Source organism: Salmo salar, chromosome 11 (assembly GCF_965601325.2).
Source record: "Salmo salar chromosome 11, fSalSal1, whole genome shotgun sequence".
Lineage (NCBI taxonomy): Eukaryota > Metazoa > Chordata > Actinopteri > Salmoniformes > Salmonidae > Salmo > Salmo salar.
The window spans coordinates 42,622,184-42,641,075 of record NC_138301.1 but is presented as its reverse complement, the minus strand read 5'-3'; the positions used below and the strand labels follow the sequence as shown (position 1 = coordinate 42,641,075).

The following is an 18,892-nucleotide window of genomic DNA, read 5'->3' as shown; positions in this document are numbered from 1 at the left end:
TTGATAGGAACATGATAGGAACATGATGGGTTGATAGGAACATGATGGGTTGATAGGAACATGATAGGAACATGATGGGTTGATAGGAACATGATGGGTTGATAGGAACATGATAGGATCATGATGGGTTGATAGGATCATGATGGGTTGATAGGAACATGATGGGTTGATAGGAACATGATGGGTTGATAGGAACATGATAGGAACATGATGGGTTGATAGGATCATGATGGGTTGATAGGAACATGATGGGTTGATAGGAACATGATGGGTTGATAGGAACATGATAGGAACATGATGGGTTGATAGGAACATGATGTGTTGATAGGAACATGATGGGTTGATAGGAACATGATGGGTTGATAGGAACATGATAGGTTGATAGGAACATGATAGGATCATGATGGGTTGATAGGATCATGATGGGTTGATAGGATCATGATGGGTTGATAGGAACATGATAGGATCATGATGGGTTGATAGGATCATGATGGGTTGATAGGATCATGATGGGTTGATAGGAACATGATGGGTTGATAGGAACATGATGGGTTGATAGGATCATGATGGGTTGATAGGAACATGATGGGTTGATAGGAACAAGATAGGAACAAGATAGGAACATGATAGAATGATAGGAACAAGATAGGAACATGATAGGATCATGATAGGATCATGATGGGTTGATAGGAACAAGATAGGAACATGATAGGATCATGATGGGTTGATAGGAACAAGATAGGAACATGATAGGATCATGATAGGATCATGATGGGTTGATAGGAACATGATAGGATCATGATGGGTTGATAGGAACATGATAGGATCATGATGGGTTGATAGGAACATGATAGGATCATGATGGGTTGATAGGAACATGATAGGATCATGATGGGTTGATAGGAACATGATAGGTTCCTGATGGGTTGATAGGAACATGATAGGATCATGATGGGTTGATAGGAACATGATAGGATCATGATGTGTTGATAGGAACATGATAGGTTCCTGATGGGTTGATAGGAACATGATAGGATCATGATGGGTTGATAGGAACATGATAGGATCATGATGGGTTGATAGGAACATGATAGAATGAAGGGAACAAGATAGGTTCCTGATGGGTTGATAGGAGCATGAAATGGACTGTGGAATTTGACAGTATAGGTTCCTGATGGGTTGATAGGAGCATGAAATGGACTGTGGAATTTGACAGTATAGGTTGTGTCAAGGTTGATTTTCACTCGCACAAACATTTCCATCGGGGCGGGGGCTTGGTTGAGGCGAAGAACATTTAATAGGCTAAAACGCTAATTAACACTGAGCTACAGTATATCCCCTGAAGACACGTCTGCTCATCAGTAATATGATCAGATTTTCTGGAATGTGCTCCACTTCCGATGCTTGAAGAGATGATTTACTCTGATAGAAGTGGCCTGTCAATACTACGAGCCCAATATGGGCTGAGCAAAGTCCTTTAAGGTAAATATGAACACAAGCACCCCATTCTGTCTCTTTGTAGTGCTGTACAACAAAACCTCCAATACATTGGAATCACATATAGATTCACCTGTTGCACACACGTTTATCCTTACCCTACCTCTGCATGCGAGATGTAAACGTGCCAGGGTGAACGCGTGCTGCACAGGATTGATTTCTCATTACTATGCCAGTCCAATACTGAGCTCTGTGTTCATTACTATACCAGTCCTATACTGAGCTCTGTGTTCATTACTATGTCAGTCCAATACTGAGCTCTGTGTTCATTACTATGCCAGTCCAATACTGAGCTCTGTGTTCATTACTATACCAGTCCTATACTGAGCTCTGTGTTCATTACTATGTCAGTCCAATACTGAGCTCTGTGTTCATTACTATGCCAGTCCAATACTGAGCTCTGTGTTCATTACTATGCCAGTCCAATACTGAGCTCTGTGTTCATTACTATGCCAGTCCAATACTGAGCTCTGTGTTCATTACTATGCCAGTCCAATACTGAGCTCTGTGTTCATTACTATACCAGTCCTATACTGAGCTCTGTGTTCATTACTATGCCAGTCCCGTACTGAGCTCTGTGTTCATTACTATACCAGTCCAATACTGAGCTCTGTGTTCATTACTATGCCAGTCCCGTACTGAGCTCTGTGTTCATTACTATACCAGTCCTATACTGAGCTCTGTGTTCATTACTATGCCAGTCCAATACTGAGCTCTGTGTTCATTACTATGCCAGTCCCGTACTGAGCTCTGTGTTCATTACTATACCAGTCCTCTACTGAGCTCTGTGTTCATTACTATACCAGTCCCGTACTGAGCTCTGTGTTCATTACTATGCCAGTCCCGTACTGAGCTCTGTGTTCATTACTATACCAGTCCCGTACTGAGCTCTGTGTTCATTACTATGCCAGTCCCGTACTGTGCTCTTTGTTCATCATTTTGATGGAAAGATCCTGGAATTATTCAGGCACTGCTGTGCGTTTGCTTGATGGTGTGAAATAATGATGGTTTATCTTTGTGTGTCCAAGTGATGGCAGGCTGCTCCTCTAGCGTCAAACTACTGTGTGACAGCGGGGCCTCTGTAAACGCAAGGGATTTTGTGAGTATTGATGTCCAATTCATTCACACCTATTGATCTATAGTGTAGAAAAGTCAACATTTTATTTTGTAAATTGGGTCACTTGCACAGCAATTCAACTGAAAATCTCTGACTGTCTTGATTGTGATAAAAATATATATTTCAATGCACTTGTACTGCCAGGGTTTAGGTTTTGTGAGAAGAATACCATTGTGGTGGGAAATATGAACACGCAGTCACACATACATTCTGTCTCTTTATAATGCTTTACAACAACTCCAATACACTAATTATTCATCACATATAGATTACACCTGCTGCTCTGTTTATCCTTAACGGACTACTGTAGTAATGAGATCATCATCACAGCCGTGAATCACTAGCTCTGTTCTCTCTGTGCGTGTGTGCGTGTGTGCGTGTGTGCGTGTGCGTGTGTGTGTGTGTGTGTGTGTGTGTGTGTGTGTACTGCAGGATGGGCGGACACCTCTGGTGCTGGCTACCCAGATGTGCCATCCACACATCTGCCGGCTGCTGTTGGAGCGAGGGGCCGACATCGCCATCCGTGACAAACAGAACAAGTAAGCTGGTCCACCCAGGGTCCACAAAGCATCACAGCTAGCTACTAAATGAAATGTATTCAAAGCTTCACTTGTTATTTATTCACTTACAGTGTGTGTTGATGGGGTTCAGTTGCAGTGTGCGTTGATGGGGTTCAGTTGCAGTGTGTGTTGACGGGGTTCAGTTGCAGTGTGTGTTGACGGGGTTCAGTTGCAGTGTGTGTTGACGGGGTTCAGTTACAGTGTGCGTTGATGGGGTTCAGTTGCAGTGTGCGTTGACGGGGTTCAGTTGCAGTGTGCGTTGACGGGGTTCAGTTGCAGTGTGCGTTGACGGGGTTCAGTTGCAGTGTGTGTTGACGGGGTTCAGTTGCAGTGTGTGTTGACGGGGTTCAGTTGCAGTGTGTGTTGACGGGGTTCAGTTGCAGTGTGTGTTGACGGGGTTCAGTTGCAGTGTGCGTTGATGGGGTTCAGTTGCAGTGTGTGTTGCTGTGTCAGTGATGCATCTGTCTGGCCTCTATAGACTTTGTGCTTTGTAGCCTACTCTTCAATGCATTTCATTATGGATGCAATTCAATTATTCATATATCTCTGTGTGTGGTGTGCGTGTGTCCAGGACTGCTCTGACCCTGGGCTGTGAGTATGCCTGTAAGGACGCGGTGGAGGTCCTTCTGAAGAGCGGCGCCGACGTGACGGCCGTGGACAGCTTTGGCCATGACAGTTTCCACTACGCCTGCCTCAGCAAGAACCAGGATCTGGTCAACCTTTTCAAGACCTACCTCGACAACGTCACCAAAGGTCAGAGCACGGCTGTGTCCCGATTTGACCCGTAGGACCTATGACCTATGCCCTAGGCACTCCTGTAGATGTGCTTTTCACCCTGTGTGAGGGCTGCCCTGTGGACAAAGGCCACATTTCATTTTCCTTTCTAAACTGTCAGCAATTTTCAAAACTGTGAAACGTGTTTAATCGACTTCAAATACTATAATCATCGTCCATGCCTGGCAGGGGGAGGGAGGATTTGAGGTTTTTCTGTATCTTTCAAATGAGAACTTGATGTTTTCTTAGCCTCAGTAGGGGGGAGACAGGAGCAGCTAGCCCAGAATGAAGAGGTTCTGAGATGTTTCTATCTGCAGTGTAAGCTGTAACTCAGCCCGTGCCTCAGAAATACAGAAACCACAGGAGACTGCCGAAAACACCCATTCAACCAGAAGATCAAAAAGAGAGCAAGGAAAAAGTAAAAATGACATGTCTATTGAAAAGCACCAGGTTAAAAAGTCATGCTGCAGAGAAAGTAAAGTTATACACAGAATGAAATGGACTGGGGGAAATTTGCAGCAAAGGTGAAAAATAGGATTGTGCTTTTAGGGAAGATAACCTGAGTTCAAGTGTGTCAGCTTTCTTCTGTCAGAGGGAATTTATGGTTGTTCATTCAGCGAGGCGTGTGGCTTTGCAGAGTGTTTTAATGTGTGTTTTTATCAAGGCTATGTGAAATAGAGTGCATAAAATGTCCCCAACAGATCTCCTTCACATGAACTTTGTGTATAGAGCCATGCTTTTATCAAAGGCCCACACAACTAGAACCCTAGGTAAAGGGCCCACACAACTAGAACCCTAGGTAAAGGGCCCGCACAACTAGAACCCTAGGTAAAGGGCCTGCACAACTAGAACCCTAGGTAAAGGGCCCGCACAACTAGAACCCTAGGTAAAGGGCCCACACAACTAGAACCCTAGGTAAAGGGCCCACACAACTAGAACCCTAGGTAAAGGGCCCGCACAACTAGAACCCTAGGTAAAGGGCCCGCACAACTAGAACCCTAGGTAAAGGGCCCGCACAACTAGAACCCTAGGTAAAGGGCCCACACAACTAGAACCCTAGGTAAAGGGCCCACACAACTAGAACCCTAGGTAAAGGGCCCACACAACTAGAACCCTAGGTAAAGGGCCCGCTCAACTAGAACCCTAGGTAATTTGCATCTAATCAAATTCCATTCTTTAGCACTTTAGTCTACATTTGTCACAAACTAGAATTGCCTGTTCTCCTAGTATCTGGTGCAGCATCAGCCATTTACCCTACTTAACAATTATCTTGTTGTGGCAAATTGATGTCCTTGGTTTGTGGGAGGCGGCTTTAGATGGCTTCGTCGGATTTCTCCAACACCTGTTTGTTTTCACGCTCAGTGCTCATTTGAGATTGGTTTCTCATCAAGTCTTTAATCATCATTACTCTGGCATAATTGCTTTTTTTGCATAAAGTCTTTATGCCCGTGTGAAAGTACTGTCCTTGTATCACTTCATTTCAACTTCTCTCCTCAGTCTCCTGAAAGACTTGGTTATAAGAAAACACATTGTATAGATGAAATCATAAACCATATGAGTGACGGCTGCTCTGACGTGTGTAAGCGGACCCTTTAATTGTTTCTCATTGTATCCACAGCAAAAGAAGCTGCCAAAATGGAGCAGAAAAAGCGACAGGTAACAACGCAGCACTCACTTTAATTGCCAACCTTCATACTGATTTCTGTGCATGGAGATGAACTATCAGATTTAAAACAACACACATCTCCACAGAAAAGATCTCCTAGGCCCTAGTGCAATGCCTCTTTCCTGCTATGTTGCCTTTTGAGCTGTTGATTAGACTGTAGTTGTTATTATTGAGCTGTATAGTAATCGCTTGACATTTCAACTGTTATTTTCTCTGGGTGAATCCATTGTTTTAAAGGTGAGACTGCTCATAGGCTTACCAAAGGTTTGATGTGAGCTCCATCAAGCAAATAGGATGGGGTTTTATTATTGATTCTGTTAACACTTCCTCATCAAGGCACTTCCTGGGTCATGTGTTCTGTATACATGGATTGATAGATGGTATCTGTGAGTTCTGAACGAGCTGATCCCAACAATACTTAAGTTCAGTTTCTGCTCTATTGAATCTGACCACATTCACCACTCATTGATTTAATATTGAATCTGACCACATTCACCAGTCATTGATTTAATATTGAATCTGACCACATTCACCACTCATTGATTTAATATTGAATCTGACCACATTCACCACTCATTGATTTAATATTGAATCTGACCACATTCACCACTCTTTGATTTAATGTTGAATCTGACCACATTCACCACTCTTTGATTTAATATTGAATCTGACCACATTCACCACTCTTTGATTTAATATTGAATCTGACCACATTCACCACTCATTGATTTAATGTTGAATCTGACCACATTCACCACTCATTGATTTAATATTGAATCTGACCACATTCACCACTCTTTGATTTAATGTTGAATCTGACCACATTCACCACTCTTTGATTTAATATTGAATCTGACCACATTCACCACTCATTGATTTAATATTGAATCTGACCACATTCACCACTCATTGATTGAATCTTGAATAGAGACGGTCACAAGTGTTTTTACAAAATCACTGTTGTGTTGAAGCTGTTTGCTTAATGGTGTATTATCAGACGGGAAACAGTGAGTTGTCATGTTTTAAACTGTTTCCTGTGGAGGCCAAGTGACTCACACTCTGACATTCAGTTGGACATTACTGCCACCTAGTGATGAGATGGATAATCGCAGTTCATTCCCTAATGTCACCACCACCAGAGATACTGTATATAAGGAAATCTCTTACTCTGCTACCACTAACCATCAGCCCCCCTCACCCCCCGGTCAATCATGGCTAAATGATAACCTGTGTGTCCACAGCACTCAGTGGAGATGACTGAACAGGCCGAAGCCAACGTGAGGGTGAGTACAATTGTTTTTCTCTGCGTACATTCAATATTGAATTTGATAGGCTGGCTACATTGAGTTTGACCTCGTAGTCCTTTGTGATGGACAGGGATGTAATTACCCAGTCTGAATGTATGAGGACATTAAGCAAGATGTACCCAGCAGTATATAGGGGAATCTATAGGCTGGCCTGAGCATCAGCGTGACATGATTCTACAATGTCCAGGATAATTGAAGGTACTAGTGAATTTATATTTACTATTGGATCTAATTAAACAGATCTATAGATGCTTTCAACTCAGCGGTTACTGTCCGACCCTGAGATTGGAAGGTTGGGGTTCGATCCCAGGTCAAGTCATACCAAAGACTCTAAAAATGGACCTGATGCCGCTCTGCTTGGCACTCAGCATTAAGAAGATGGATTGGGGGTAAAGGTGTCTGTATGCTTCCCAGCTGAAACAATTCGGGAAGAGTTTGTGCATATGTTATATATTGTGCCGTTTTTGTTAGTTTTGGACTTCGGGGAGGGTTTTTTCGGCTGTTCGGGCACACAGTGTTTTCTAGAGGCAAGCCAAGTTCGGAGCCGAGGTCTACGCCCCTTCGTCGGTGATTGGTCAACAGTAGGGGTTCTTCAATGAGAGATGACTCGTTTTCATACACATTTTTTCATTGAGAAATATTACACCAAATGCGCGACTATGATCTTCTCGGCAAAAACGTCAAAATGAATTTCTTCAGATATTTTAGATTAATTCTGACTATTTTCAGTAAGTGTATACTGGCTACGGCATCTCAAAATGGACAAACAGTACTATTACTGCGTTTTTCTCATTTTTAAAGCGAATGTCTTTTAAGAGAGTATACAAGCAACTCTCGTTGGGTTCGGGTTGCCGAGTTCAGCTAGGCGCCAGCCGAACCGAGGCATGCTGACGCGTTAAGGCCCTGTGGGCTGTTCTGGCTTGGAGAAGGATTACTTAGAGATTTGTGTGATTTGACTTGTAAATGGATTGTGACTTGTAATGGTGTGTGATGTTTGTCAGGACCTGGAGAGACAGAACGAGAGCCAGCAGGAGACTCTGAGGAAGTTTCACCTGGAGCAGAGAGCGCTGATGGACAAGGTCAAACTACTGCAGCAGCAGCTCAGTCAGGTACACACACACACACACACACACACACACACACACACACACACACACACACACACAGACAGAGAAAGTAGTGTAGACAACTTCTAGACTAACACGGAAAGTCACTGAGAAGAGAATCAAACAGTTTGTGCTTCAAGTAAGACATAAGAACTTGGACGGTGACAGGCACTAATAATGGTAATGAGTTGTTTGTCACACCCTCTGATACTTAACTTGTAATCCTCTATATCCTGTGCAGGAAAAACATACAGTTGAATGCATCCATAAAGAGGTAAGGACAGCCACATAACTCAGTTGTTTGGGGTGGGAAGAAAAAATGGAACGTTTTACCTATAGATTAGAGAGATGAATTAGTATGTCTGTTTGTTTGTAGGTGTTTGTGAGAATGTGGAAAGATTTGATTGCATACCATGCCATAGCTGTATTCATCTGAAAGTTATTGTCCTCAAATGCAACTAAAGTTGCAAGGCTGTTGATCTGCTCTAAAGCTCCACGTTGTTTTTGTGCTGAATTAGAGGGAACAGCTGAAGCTCTTACTGAGTGCCAAAGACAGGGAGGAGGGGACTCGGGCCCCGGAGACTGTCAAGGTTCAGCTCAAGAGCCACATGGTGAGGGACCACAGCCAAATGCCAACCCTGTTACAGCATATGAAATCATCATGGGGTTTTACATAATAATAATAATAATAATAATAATAATAATAATAATAAGAGCTCTTGCTTAGGTTGTCTAAGGTTATGCGTGAATGTGAACATAATGTATGTTCTATGTGTTTTCAGGGGGACTACCCTGGCCAGTCTATTATCAAAGGTGAGTGAGCTCTCTTTACATTTGACATATCAGAGAATAAGAGATGCAATCAGAGGATCTGAATTAAAAAAGACCTCTTCTGAATCACCTCTGTATTTGTTCTGGCAGGAAAAGACAATGTCCTCGTCAAACAATCTCACAGCCTGGATTCAGCGCAGGTAAACCTGACTTCTTCGTTTTTCTAGAGCATTATGGCCCGCAATGAAAAGGTAACTGTCATGAAGTAGTCCATTCTAGTCCAGTCAGCAACCATGAGCTTATCAGCTCTCTGACAGCCAAATAAACGGCTGAATTCTCATTTCGTCCTGTCAGCTGTTTGTCCCCCAGCAAATGAGAGATTTATTCTCTTAAACCACTGCAGGTAGTTTTTAAATTTTGGGCTCAACTTTTAAATTGATATTTTTTTATCCTATTGTAGCCTTCACATCTTCTCAGTATTCTCGTGTCGCTATAGTGGAACTGACTAAGTCGGCTCTCATTGCAAAACCAATATTGGACTGACACTGCTGTGAGTGAGAAATAGGTGTGCGAAGTGTATGTAAATCGCACAATCATGAAACTTTTGTTCCTGCTGTAGGTGCTGCAGTCGTCCGGTCTTTCGCACTCACTGTCCCGTCCCCTGGAGCTTGCGGGACGTCCTGGCGTGGGCTGGGACCCAGTCGAGGAGGTGGAGGCCCTGCGGCGCGAGCTGGAGACGGTGAGGAGGCGGCAGCAAACTGCCGAGGAAGAGGCTCTTCGTCTGCAGGCGGCACTGGCCCGCAAAAGCCAAGAGTGCCAAGAGCTGGCCCAGAGCCGGGAGACCATCCAGCGGCAGGCAGACCGGCAGGTCCAGGAGCTGGAGGAGGCACTGGGGGACGTCCAGAAGAGGATGCTGGACTCTGAAGCCAAAGTCAAGCAGCTCCAGGCCCACGTGGTGGCAGTCAAGGAGCACCTAGGAGGCCAGGCGGCCGACGAGCTCCGTGCCCAGCTCCACGATGTCAAGGCCAAGTACGAGGGCGCCTCGGCCGAGGTGGGGCGCGTGCGTAACCACCTGAAGCAGAGTGAGAAGGCCCTGGAGGAGTACAAGAGCAGCGAGGGCCAGCTGGCGGTGGAGGCAGAGCGGCTGGGCCTGGAGCTGTCCGCCTTGCGAGAGGAGAGGGATGAGCTGGCAGAGGCTCTGCTGGACATGGAGGCCCTCATTAAGGAGACCCAGGCACGGCAGGGAGAGAAGGTTGTGCCTGCAGAAAAGTTCGACAACATGAAGAACCTGCTGAGCAATGCGGTGGATGAGAAGGAGCGTCAGCTGGCAGAGCTGCGGGAGGACTATGACCGTGTGCTGGAGGAGGTGGCTGAGTTACACAGGGAAATGGACAGCCAGCCAGCCCAGGCCGGGACAGGGGCGGTCCCCCTGCAGGAGCATGAAAGGATGAGGACAACCCTGGAGGAACAGAGTTCCTCCATGAAGAGGAGGCTGGCGGACATAACTGCCAAGAGCCAGGCACTGATCCGCCAGGTAGAAGAGAGCGAGGAGGAGCGGGAGATGCTCCAGGAGCAGCTGGAGGAGCTCAAAAGCAGGATGAAGGCCAACTTCATCCCCCTCAAGGCCCACGAAGAGGCCAAGAGCGCCCTGGAGAGAGCTGTGGAGGAGCTGGAGGAGAGGCTGGTGGAGGCCGCAGAAAGGAACGGCCAGGCCGAGGTGCAGATCCAGAGGCTACAAACGGAGAGGGTCACCCTGTGTGAGAGCGTCACCAGCCTACAGAGCGCTACCGTGCCCTCCGAGAAGTTCCAGAGCGAAGTGGGTGCCCTGAATGCTCGCAACGCTCAACTGGTGAAGGAACTGGAAGTGCTCCAGAAGAGGTTTGAAGAGAGAGAGAAGGAGCTGTCCCAGGTCACTGCCAAGAACCAGTCTCTGAAACAGAGCCTAAATGGAGAGTATGTGTCCAGAGAGAAACATGAGCAAGTGAATACGGAGCTGAGTGCTGCTTTGGAGAAGGCCAAGGCTGAGCTCTCCAAACTGGAGAAGGAGGGCAAAGAAAGTGAGGAAGAGTTGCAGAAGGTGAAAGAGGGTAGTGCAGAGTTGAAAGAGAAGCTGGAGAATGTTCAGGTGATGATAGAAAATGACTATGTGTGCCTTATAGACCATGAAGCTGTAAGGGTTAAGTTGAGCAATGCTGTTGTTGAGGCGGAGCATCGGGCCAAAGAGGCATTGGCAAGCTACCAGTCTGCCCAAGATGGGACAGTAAAGCTTCACCAAGAAATGGAGGCGCAGAAGAAAGAACTAGACACCATCCAGGAAGCTATCCAGGCCAAGTTTGTCCCGTTGACTGCCATAGAGGAGAGGGAGAACTCCTATAACATCAAGCTAAAAGACTTGACAGGAAAGCTCTCGGAGATGCAAGAGAAGTACAACCAGGAGAAGTTGGAGGGGGAACGTCACAAGCAGGAGAAAGAGAAACTGAAAGTGCAGATGGAGTCTGTGCAGCAGAGAATGGAGACAGGCTTTGTCGCCAGTGAAAAGCACAAGGAAGTGGAAGATGAGTACAGGGGTAAAATGGAGGAGCTGACGCTGAGGTTGGTGGACCTGGAGCAGCAGTACAAAGACGTGACTGTGCAGAGGGCAGAGCTGGAGGAGCAGAACGCCCTGTGTAACACTGATATCCAGAGCCTGCAGCAGCGCCTGGAATCCGAGTTGGCCCGGCTGGAACACTATGAGGTCGAGCACCGAGCCCTGAGGGGCACCATCCACCAAGCCCAGGACGAGTGCCAGAAAGCCAGGGAGGCCCAGCGTGGGGAGGCCCAGAGGGCCTGCGCCTTGGAGAAGGAGCTCCAGGGATGCTCCGAGGACCAGGCCGTCCTCCTGCAGCAGCATGCTCAGACCAAGGAGGCCCTGGAGGGGCAGGTGGCCCAGCTACTCGCTTCCCTTCGCCAGGAGCAGGAGACCAGCGCCCAGAGGGCCCAGAACGTGGCAGCCCTGCAGTCAGAGCTGCTCCGGGCCACCCAGGCCCTGGAGGAACTCGGAGGAAGAGAGGACCAGTTGAGCCAGCTGAAGTCCGAGAAACAACGTCTGCAGGAAGAGACAGCGGCATTGGGTGAGAGGCTATCTGGGCTGGCGGAGCAGTGCGAGGTGCTCCACCATGAGGCGGCCCAGGCCAGGGAGGACGAGGGCAGGGCCAGGGAGGACAAGACCAGGGCCAGGGTAGAAACTGAGGCCCTGCAGAAGAAGAGCAACACCATGGATAAGGAGATCCGGGAGCTGAAGGAGAGGTACGAGGAGTCGCTCAGCACCATCGGGGAGTTCCAGAGGAGGATCCAGATGTCGGCGGAGCAGACCGAGGTCAAAGACAAGAAGGTAGGAGAAATATTCTGCATTGAATTGTTGGCCATTTTTAATATTAATAAAATCAACCTAAATGTGCATTACCAGCCAAAAGTTGACACCCCTACTCATTCAAGGGTTTCTTTAATTGTACAATTTTCTACATTGACATCAAAACTATGAAAGAACACAAATGGAATCATGTAGTAACCAAATAAGTGTTTAACAAATCAAAATATATTTGATATTTGAGATTCTACAAAGTAGCCACCCTTTGCCTTGATGACCGCTTTGCACACTCTTGGCATTCTCTCAACCAGCTTCATGAGGAATACTTTTCCAACCATCTTGAAGGAGTTCCCACAAATGCTGAGCACTTGTTGGCTGCTTTTCCTTTACTCTGCAGTCCAGCTCATCCCAAACCATCTCAATTGGGTTGAGATCAGGTGGTTGTGGAGGCCAGGTCATCTGATGCAGCACTCCATCACTCTCCTTCTTGGTCAACTTGCCCTTACACAGCCTGGAGGTGTGTTTTGGGTCATTGTCCTGTTAAAAAAACAAATAGTCCCACTAAACGCAAACCAGATGGGATGGCGTATCGCTGCAGAATGCTGTGGTAGCCATGCTGGTTAAGTGTGACTTGAATTGTAAATGTATCACTGACAGTGTCACCAGCAAAGCACCGTCACACCACCTGCTTCATGCTTCACGGTGGGAACCACACATGTAGAGATCATCCATTCACCTACTCTGCGTCTCACAAAGACACGTTGGTTGGAACCAAAAAATCCCAAATTTGGACTCCTCAGACCAAAGGACCGATTTCCACTGATCTAATATCCATTGATTGTGTTTCTTGGCCCAAGCAAGTCTCTTCTTGTTATTGGTGTCCTTTAGTAGTGGTTTCTTTGCAGCAATTGGATCATGAAGGCCTAATTCACGCAGACTCCTCTGAACATTTGATGTTGAGATGTGTCTGTTACTTCAACTATGAAGCATTTATTTGGGCAGCAATCGGAGATGCAGTTAACTCTAATGAACTTATCCTCTGCAGCAGAGGTAACTCTGGGTCTTCCTTTCTTGTGGCGGTCCTCATGAGAGCCAGTTTCATCATTAGCGCTTGATGGTTTTTGCGGCTGCACTTGAAGAAATTTTCAAAGTTCTTGACATTTTCCGGATTGACTGACTTTCATGTCTTAAAGTAATGATTGACTGTCATCTCTTTGCTTATTTGAGCTGGACTTGCTCTTTTACCAAATAGGGCAATCTTCTGTATACCACCCCTACCTTGTCACAACACAACTGATTGTCTCAATCAGAAGATAAGAAATTCCTCAAATTTACTTTTAACAAGGTACACCTGTTAATTGAAGTGCATTCCAGGTGACTACCTCATGAAGCTGGTTGAGAGAATGCCAATAATGTGCAACGCGGTCATCAAGGCAAAGGGTGGCTACTTTGAATAATATCAAATACATTTTGATTTGTTTAACACTTTTTTGGTTAGTACATGATTCCATGTGCTATTTCATAGTTTTGATGTCTTCACTATTATTCTACAATGTAGAAAATAGTAAAAAATTAAAATCCTGGAATGAGTTGGAGTCTCAACCTTTGACTGGAACTATATATGGTAAAAGTACGGTAGTATTTACAGTTGGTAAGATCTCAATTTCTCAGTTTTTAGTTCTGTTTGGCAGTTTTTCTGGCAATACTTTGGTCCGTTGATATGAGGTTTTCTAAATATGTAGATGGTTATGTATATTCTGGTGCTAACAGCTTTGTGTGTGTTTCAGATCAGCGAGCTGTTGACGGACGTGGAGAGACTGAAGCAGGCCCTCAACGGTCTGTCCCAGCTGGCGTACGCTGGCAACGCTGCACCCAATAAGAGACAGATGCAGCACATCGACACACTCCAGGCCCAGATCAAGAGCCTGCAGCAGCAGCTGGCTGTGAGTGTGTGTATACACACACACACACACACACACACACACACACACACACACTGCAGATGTAGTGGATGGCAGCCAGTTGTAGCTAACCTAGCATTTCTGTGACATTGCCCTTATTTGACAGTTTAAAAAAATACATACACACAGAACATACCTGTACAGTTTAAAACTTGTCGGTGATGACACAAAGTAAATGACTTATTTCTGTTGTGGTCCCTTAAATTGTGTGAAGCTGTAAGAATTGACTTGCCTACATAGTGTACATACTTGATTGTATTGACATTTTATACTCATGACAGACGATGTCCTATAACATGGTGTCATGTCAATACGCTGCACTAACACCATAATCAGTCACTCAGTACTCTCTGGCTCCAAACATAATGAGCCTCGTTAGTAGGGACGAAAGCATTTTTTCAGTCCAGCGTTAGTTACCGATAATGGGATGTCATTATCTTGGTTAATTACCTTGATGACATAGAGGTTTGGTCCAGACATGATTGATCCTCGTCCCACAGTTAGTTAGTGGAAGTGAACCCGTTCTCTGTGGATACATCAGTACATCAGAAAGAACATCTGTGTCAGTGCTCTTACAGTGCATACCAAAGACTATTTGTCTGTCGTATAATTACAGTAACACTCTCGCTGTGTGGTATTACAGCCGATTTACCGCTGAGCTGGAAACTATGCGAGACTGAACAAAACACATGTCTGTGCACCTGATTTTCAAGGACGGCCTCTGCCTTCCTCTCTGTCAGCTCACTCTGAGCCTTTGAAATGATGGAGGCAGAGAATGAACTGGTGTACTTTTTTGAAGTCGGGTCTAGCAGCTAGCCAGAACCCAGATGAAAAGAAAACGAGGTCCATATTAGAATCCTGAAAACATCATTACTCATGCTCTGATGTGAACCCACGGTCGGGCCCACGTTTTGATTTGGAGTTCGCGTTCTTGGCTCTTTCGTTCGATGCTGGCAGTCTTCAGGAAAATATGGACGCCATCTATTTTGCTGTGAAAGACGGGTGTATTTCAGAGGTGCTTGGTAAGGTGGAGCCAGGCAGGCGGAGTCCCTTTGTAGTGTCTGCCAGGTCAGCCCATAGTGGGCCTGTACTCATGTCTCTTGTTCTCTCTCTTCTTCTCTCTCTCGCTCTTCCTCTTCTCTCTCGCTCTTCCCCCTCTCTCCTCTCCCCCCTCCCCCCTCTTCCCCCCTCTCCTCTCCCCCCTCCCCCTCTCTCTCCCCTCTCTCCCCTCCCCCCTCTCTCTCCCCTCTCTCCCCTCCCCCCTCTCTCTCTCCTCCCCCCCTCCCCCCTCTCTCTCTCCTCCCCCCCTCCCCCCTCTCTCTCTCCTCTCCCCCTCTCTCTCTCCTCTCCCCCTCCCCCTCTCTTCCCCTCTCTCCCCCATCTCTCTCCACAGGATGCTGAGAGTCAACACAGAGAGGTGGTTTCAATTTATAGAACTCATCTCCTCAGTGCAGCACAGGTCAGTGTGTGTTTCTTTTAGTTAGTGATTTTTTTCCTAGTTAAAGTTTAATATAACACACAGGCCTCCCTGGCATCTCTTGCATTTTTGTTGCTCAGCAACTTCCTGAAGACAAATAAATAATATATCTGAAAATAAATGTGATTGTTGATACCATAACGTCCTAAATGTCTGAGGCTGACGACCCCAGTAAGACTGGCCCATAGACCACACTGCTGACGACCCCAGTAAGACTGGCCCATAGACCACACTGCTGACGACCCCAGTAAGACTGGCCCATAGACCACACTGCTGACGACCCCAGTAAGACTGGCCCATAGACCACACTGCTGACGACCCCAGTAAGACTGGCCCATAGACCACACTGCTGACGACCCCAGTAAGACTGGCCCATAGACCACACTGCTGACGACCCCAGTAAGACTGGCCCATAGACCACACTGCTGACGACCCCAGTAAGACTGGCCCATAGACCACACTGCTGACGGCCCCAGTAAGACTGGCCCATAGACCACACTGCTGACGGCCCCAGTAAGACTGGCCCATAGACCACACTGCTGACGGCCCCAGTAAGACTGGCCCATAGCCCACACTGCTGACGACCCCAATAAGACTGGCCCATAGCCCACACTGCTGATGACACCAGTAAGACTGGCCCATAGCCCACACTGCTGACGACCCCAGTAAGACTGGCCCATAGCCCACACTGCTGACGACCCCAGTAAGACTGGCCCATAGCCCACACTGCTGACGGCCCCAGTAAGACTGGCCCATAGCCCACACTGATGCCATAACTGTGAAATAGGGGACAAGTGGATAATCTCAAAGCCGTTGTTGTTTCTCCCAGGGCCACATGGATGAGGACGTCCAAGCCGCCCTGCTGCAGATCATCCGCATGAGACAGGAGTTTGTCTGCTAAACGTCCATTCAGCAACAACAAAACACTACCTGCTGACTCAAATCCACCATTCACACAGCCCCAGCTACAGAGCACCCCCCCGCTGTGGCCCCTGTGGGCGCCTGGCGAGTCTGAGTGTGTGTTGGGATTGTGTGTGTGTCTGTGTGTGTGGGAAGAGATCCATGTTAGTATTCAAACATAATCCTCCCTATATGTCTAGATTGGTTTGTGTGTTTCAACAGAACTAAGACCAAGTGTTGTGGGTGGACATGGATATACAGTAGATACAAGGTAAGGGTAGATAGACATGGTAAGGGTAGACGATGGGTTGTACCTTAGCTAGGTGGATAAACCTCAGCATAGGTGATGACTCAGTGGGATACTGTAGCTGGTGACCAATAGAATGTACTAATATCCTTTGAAAACATGAGCATGATGAACTGCCTATGCAGGCCTTTCTCTTTCTGACTACTCTGTTAAGGCTTCATGAAACAGGATATTCAATGCCTAGCTGGCAAGTCTCTGAAAGGAAACTCTTCTTAGATGGAATGTATGTAAATCTCCTCTAGGGCTATATGGGTTAGCATGATATAGGGTCTTGTGTGGTGGGGTGATTGGCCACTGCTTAGATAATCCTCCTGACGTCGCAGCCGTGAAACGGATCTGAAAACACAAGCAGAAAAGTCTGCTGTTAACTCACATTCCCCCGTGGCGATCGACTCCCTCCCGTCTTTCGTCTTCATCTTTTGAGGTTCTATGGTTAATTCTAGAACCATGCCCAGGTCATTTCAAACCGGAACCCCCTGAAGTTACCTACTCATTCAGTTTGGGAGCAGGACTCCTCCATCTTGGGGCATTGGGCAAAGCGACTGTTTCCCTAAAGGTCCAAACTTTATCTTGATTCTTTTCACTGAATCGTACACTCCTCAAGCAGTCTCTTTAAGCCATTGACCCCACACAAACAAGGTGAATGTGGGGCTCTGCACATTCTGGATTTGACTCGAGGAGTGTTTGCAAACAACACTGTAGCCCAATCTTAAGACGAACCTTAACCTTAACCCCTACCATGAACCTTAACCCCTACCGTTATGGTGGTCACAGATCTGAAGGAACAGGATAGGTTTAAGACAGTGACTCTATCAGGGCAGCCTGCATGTTGATGACTTGGAGCAATCTGCATATTGCTTACACCTATCCAGTCCTCCTTCAGATCGTCAAAAACACCAGAGAGTTAGAGGCTGGGAGTTGTGGACAGGGGTTCCTAGTGTTTGCGGTGCAGCGTCTCCTGTTGCTGGAGCGAGAGTGCCCTCTAGTGGCGAGACTTGGCAGGCCAAGTTGACTGACGTATTCATTTGACTAGCGTTTTTTGTTGTCTTGTCGTGGTTCATTTTAGTGGTGTCTGAGAATGGAGCAAGTCTCTTCTGCCTTTACACTGATATCTTTTTCATGGCTTTGTACTACTTTGATTAATAAACAACATTGGTGTAACAATAAAATTCAGCAGGTCTGGAGTAGAAAGACACAGAACACCCTTCTTTAGGGGAACAGTTAGGATGTCATTCTGTAGGGATACTACGAATCCCTCTATTTATATGGATTGAGAAGTCTAATGTTGCGTCTGAAATGGCACGTTATTCACTATATAGTGCACTGCTTTTGACCAGGAGGTCTAAAGTAGTGCACTGTGTAGTAGGGAATAGGGTTACGTCTGGGACACACGTATTGCTTAGCGTAACAATATGAAGAAGCTCAGTGATGCTTTTGTCTAACATGCTTTGCAAAGCATATAGAAATATATCATGAATCAGTTTCCTACTAAATCCTCTATATACTACTGCTATCAAACAATTATCAAGTTACTAAAATGGGATTTCTGAAATGTCATTTTGAAATGAACATAAAACAGATTAATTTAAAATTAGATTATTTTTTGTTTTGTTTTTATTTGAGGATCATGGAATAAATCTGTCTCCAATAACAGAATTTACAAGTTGAATCCAGTTATTTTAAATCTAGACCAATCTGTTGAAATTGGTTTTCTTTTTTCTTCTTGCAAGGATGTATTTTTGTTTGTGAATTAGTGTTAAAAACAGAAATAAAAATGCCTAACTTAGAGATATGTCTTGTTGATTTCCTTATTCCACACAATATGAAGACACAATACGATGCTTCAATATACTTGGTGATGGTAATGTAATGATTGAGACAGCACAGTACGGTTTGGGTCGGTCCTATAGTGGGAATCAGCCAGCACAGTACGGTTTGGGTCGGCCCTATAGTGGGAATCAGCCAGCACAGTACGGTTTGGGTCGGTCCTATAGTGGGAATCAGCCAGCACAGTACGGTTTGGGTCGGTCCTATAGTGGGAATCAGCCAGCACAGTACGGTTTGGGTCGGTCCTATAGTGGGAATCAGCCAGCACAGTACGGT

At 46.1% G+C, this 18,892-nt stretch overlaps 1 protein-coding gene across 2 annotated transcripts in view; it reads left to right on the top strand.

Moving 5' to 3' along the window:
• LOC106587861 (uveal autoantigen with coiled-coil domains and ankyrin repeats protein-like) overlaps positions 1 to 18,577 on the top strand; it is a 66,988-nt gene extending 48,411 nt beyond the window's left edge. Inside the window, exons 6-19 of one of the 2 annotated variants that reach the window (XM_045689577.2) lie at positions 2,526 to 2,596; positions 3,047 to 3,153; positions 3,746 to 3,927; positions 5,567 to 5,604; positions 6,856 to 6,897; positions 7,923 to 8,030; positions 8,269 to 8,301; positions 8,546 to 8,638; positions 8,810 to 8,840; positions 8,949 to 8,998; positions 9,418 to 12,168; positions 13,932 to 14,087; positions 15,499 to 15,564; positions 16,412 to 18,577. In XM_045689577.2, coding sequence (XP_045545533.1) covers positions 2,526 to 2,596; positions 3,047 to 3,153; positions 3,746 to 3,927; positions 5,567 to 5,604; positions 6,856 to 6,897; positions 7,923 to 8,030; positions 8,269 to 8,301; positions 8,546 to 8,638; positions 8,810 to 8,840; positions 8,949 to 8,998; positions 9,418 to 12,168; positions 13,932 to 14,087; positions 15,499 to 15,564; positions 16,412 to 16,483 — 3,800 coding nt within the window. In that variant the 3' untranslated portion in view covers positions 16,484 to 18,577. Of the gene's footprint in view, positions 1 to 2,525; positions 2,597 to 3,046; positions 3,154 to 3,745; positions 3,928 to 5,566; positions 5,605 to 6,855; positions 6,898 to 7,922; positions 8,031 to 8,268; positions 8,302 to 8,545; positions 8,639 to 8,809; positions 8,841 to 8,948; positions 8,999 to 9,417; positions 12,169 to 13,931; positions 14,094 to 15,498; positions 15,565 to 16,411 lie in introns of both variants that reach the window. The other variant, XM_045689576.2, reaches the window with a different exon arrangement.
• Positions 18,578 to 18,892: the final 315 nt, after the last annotated feature.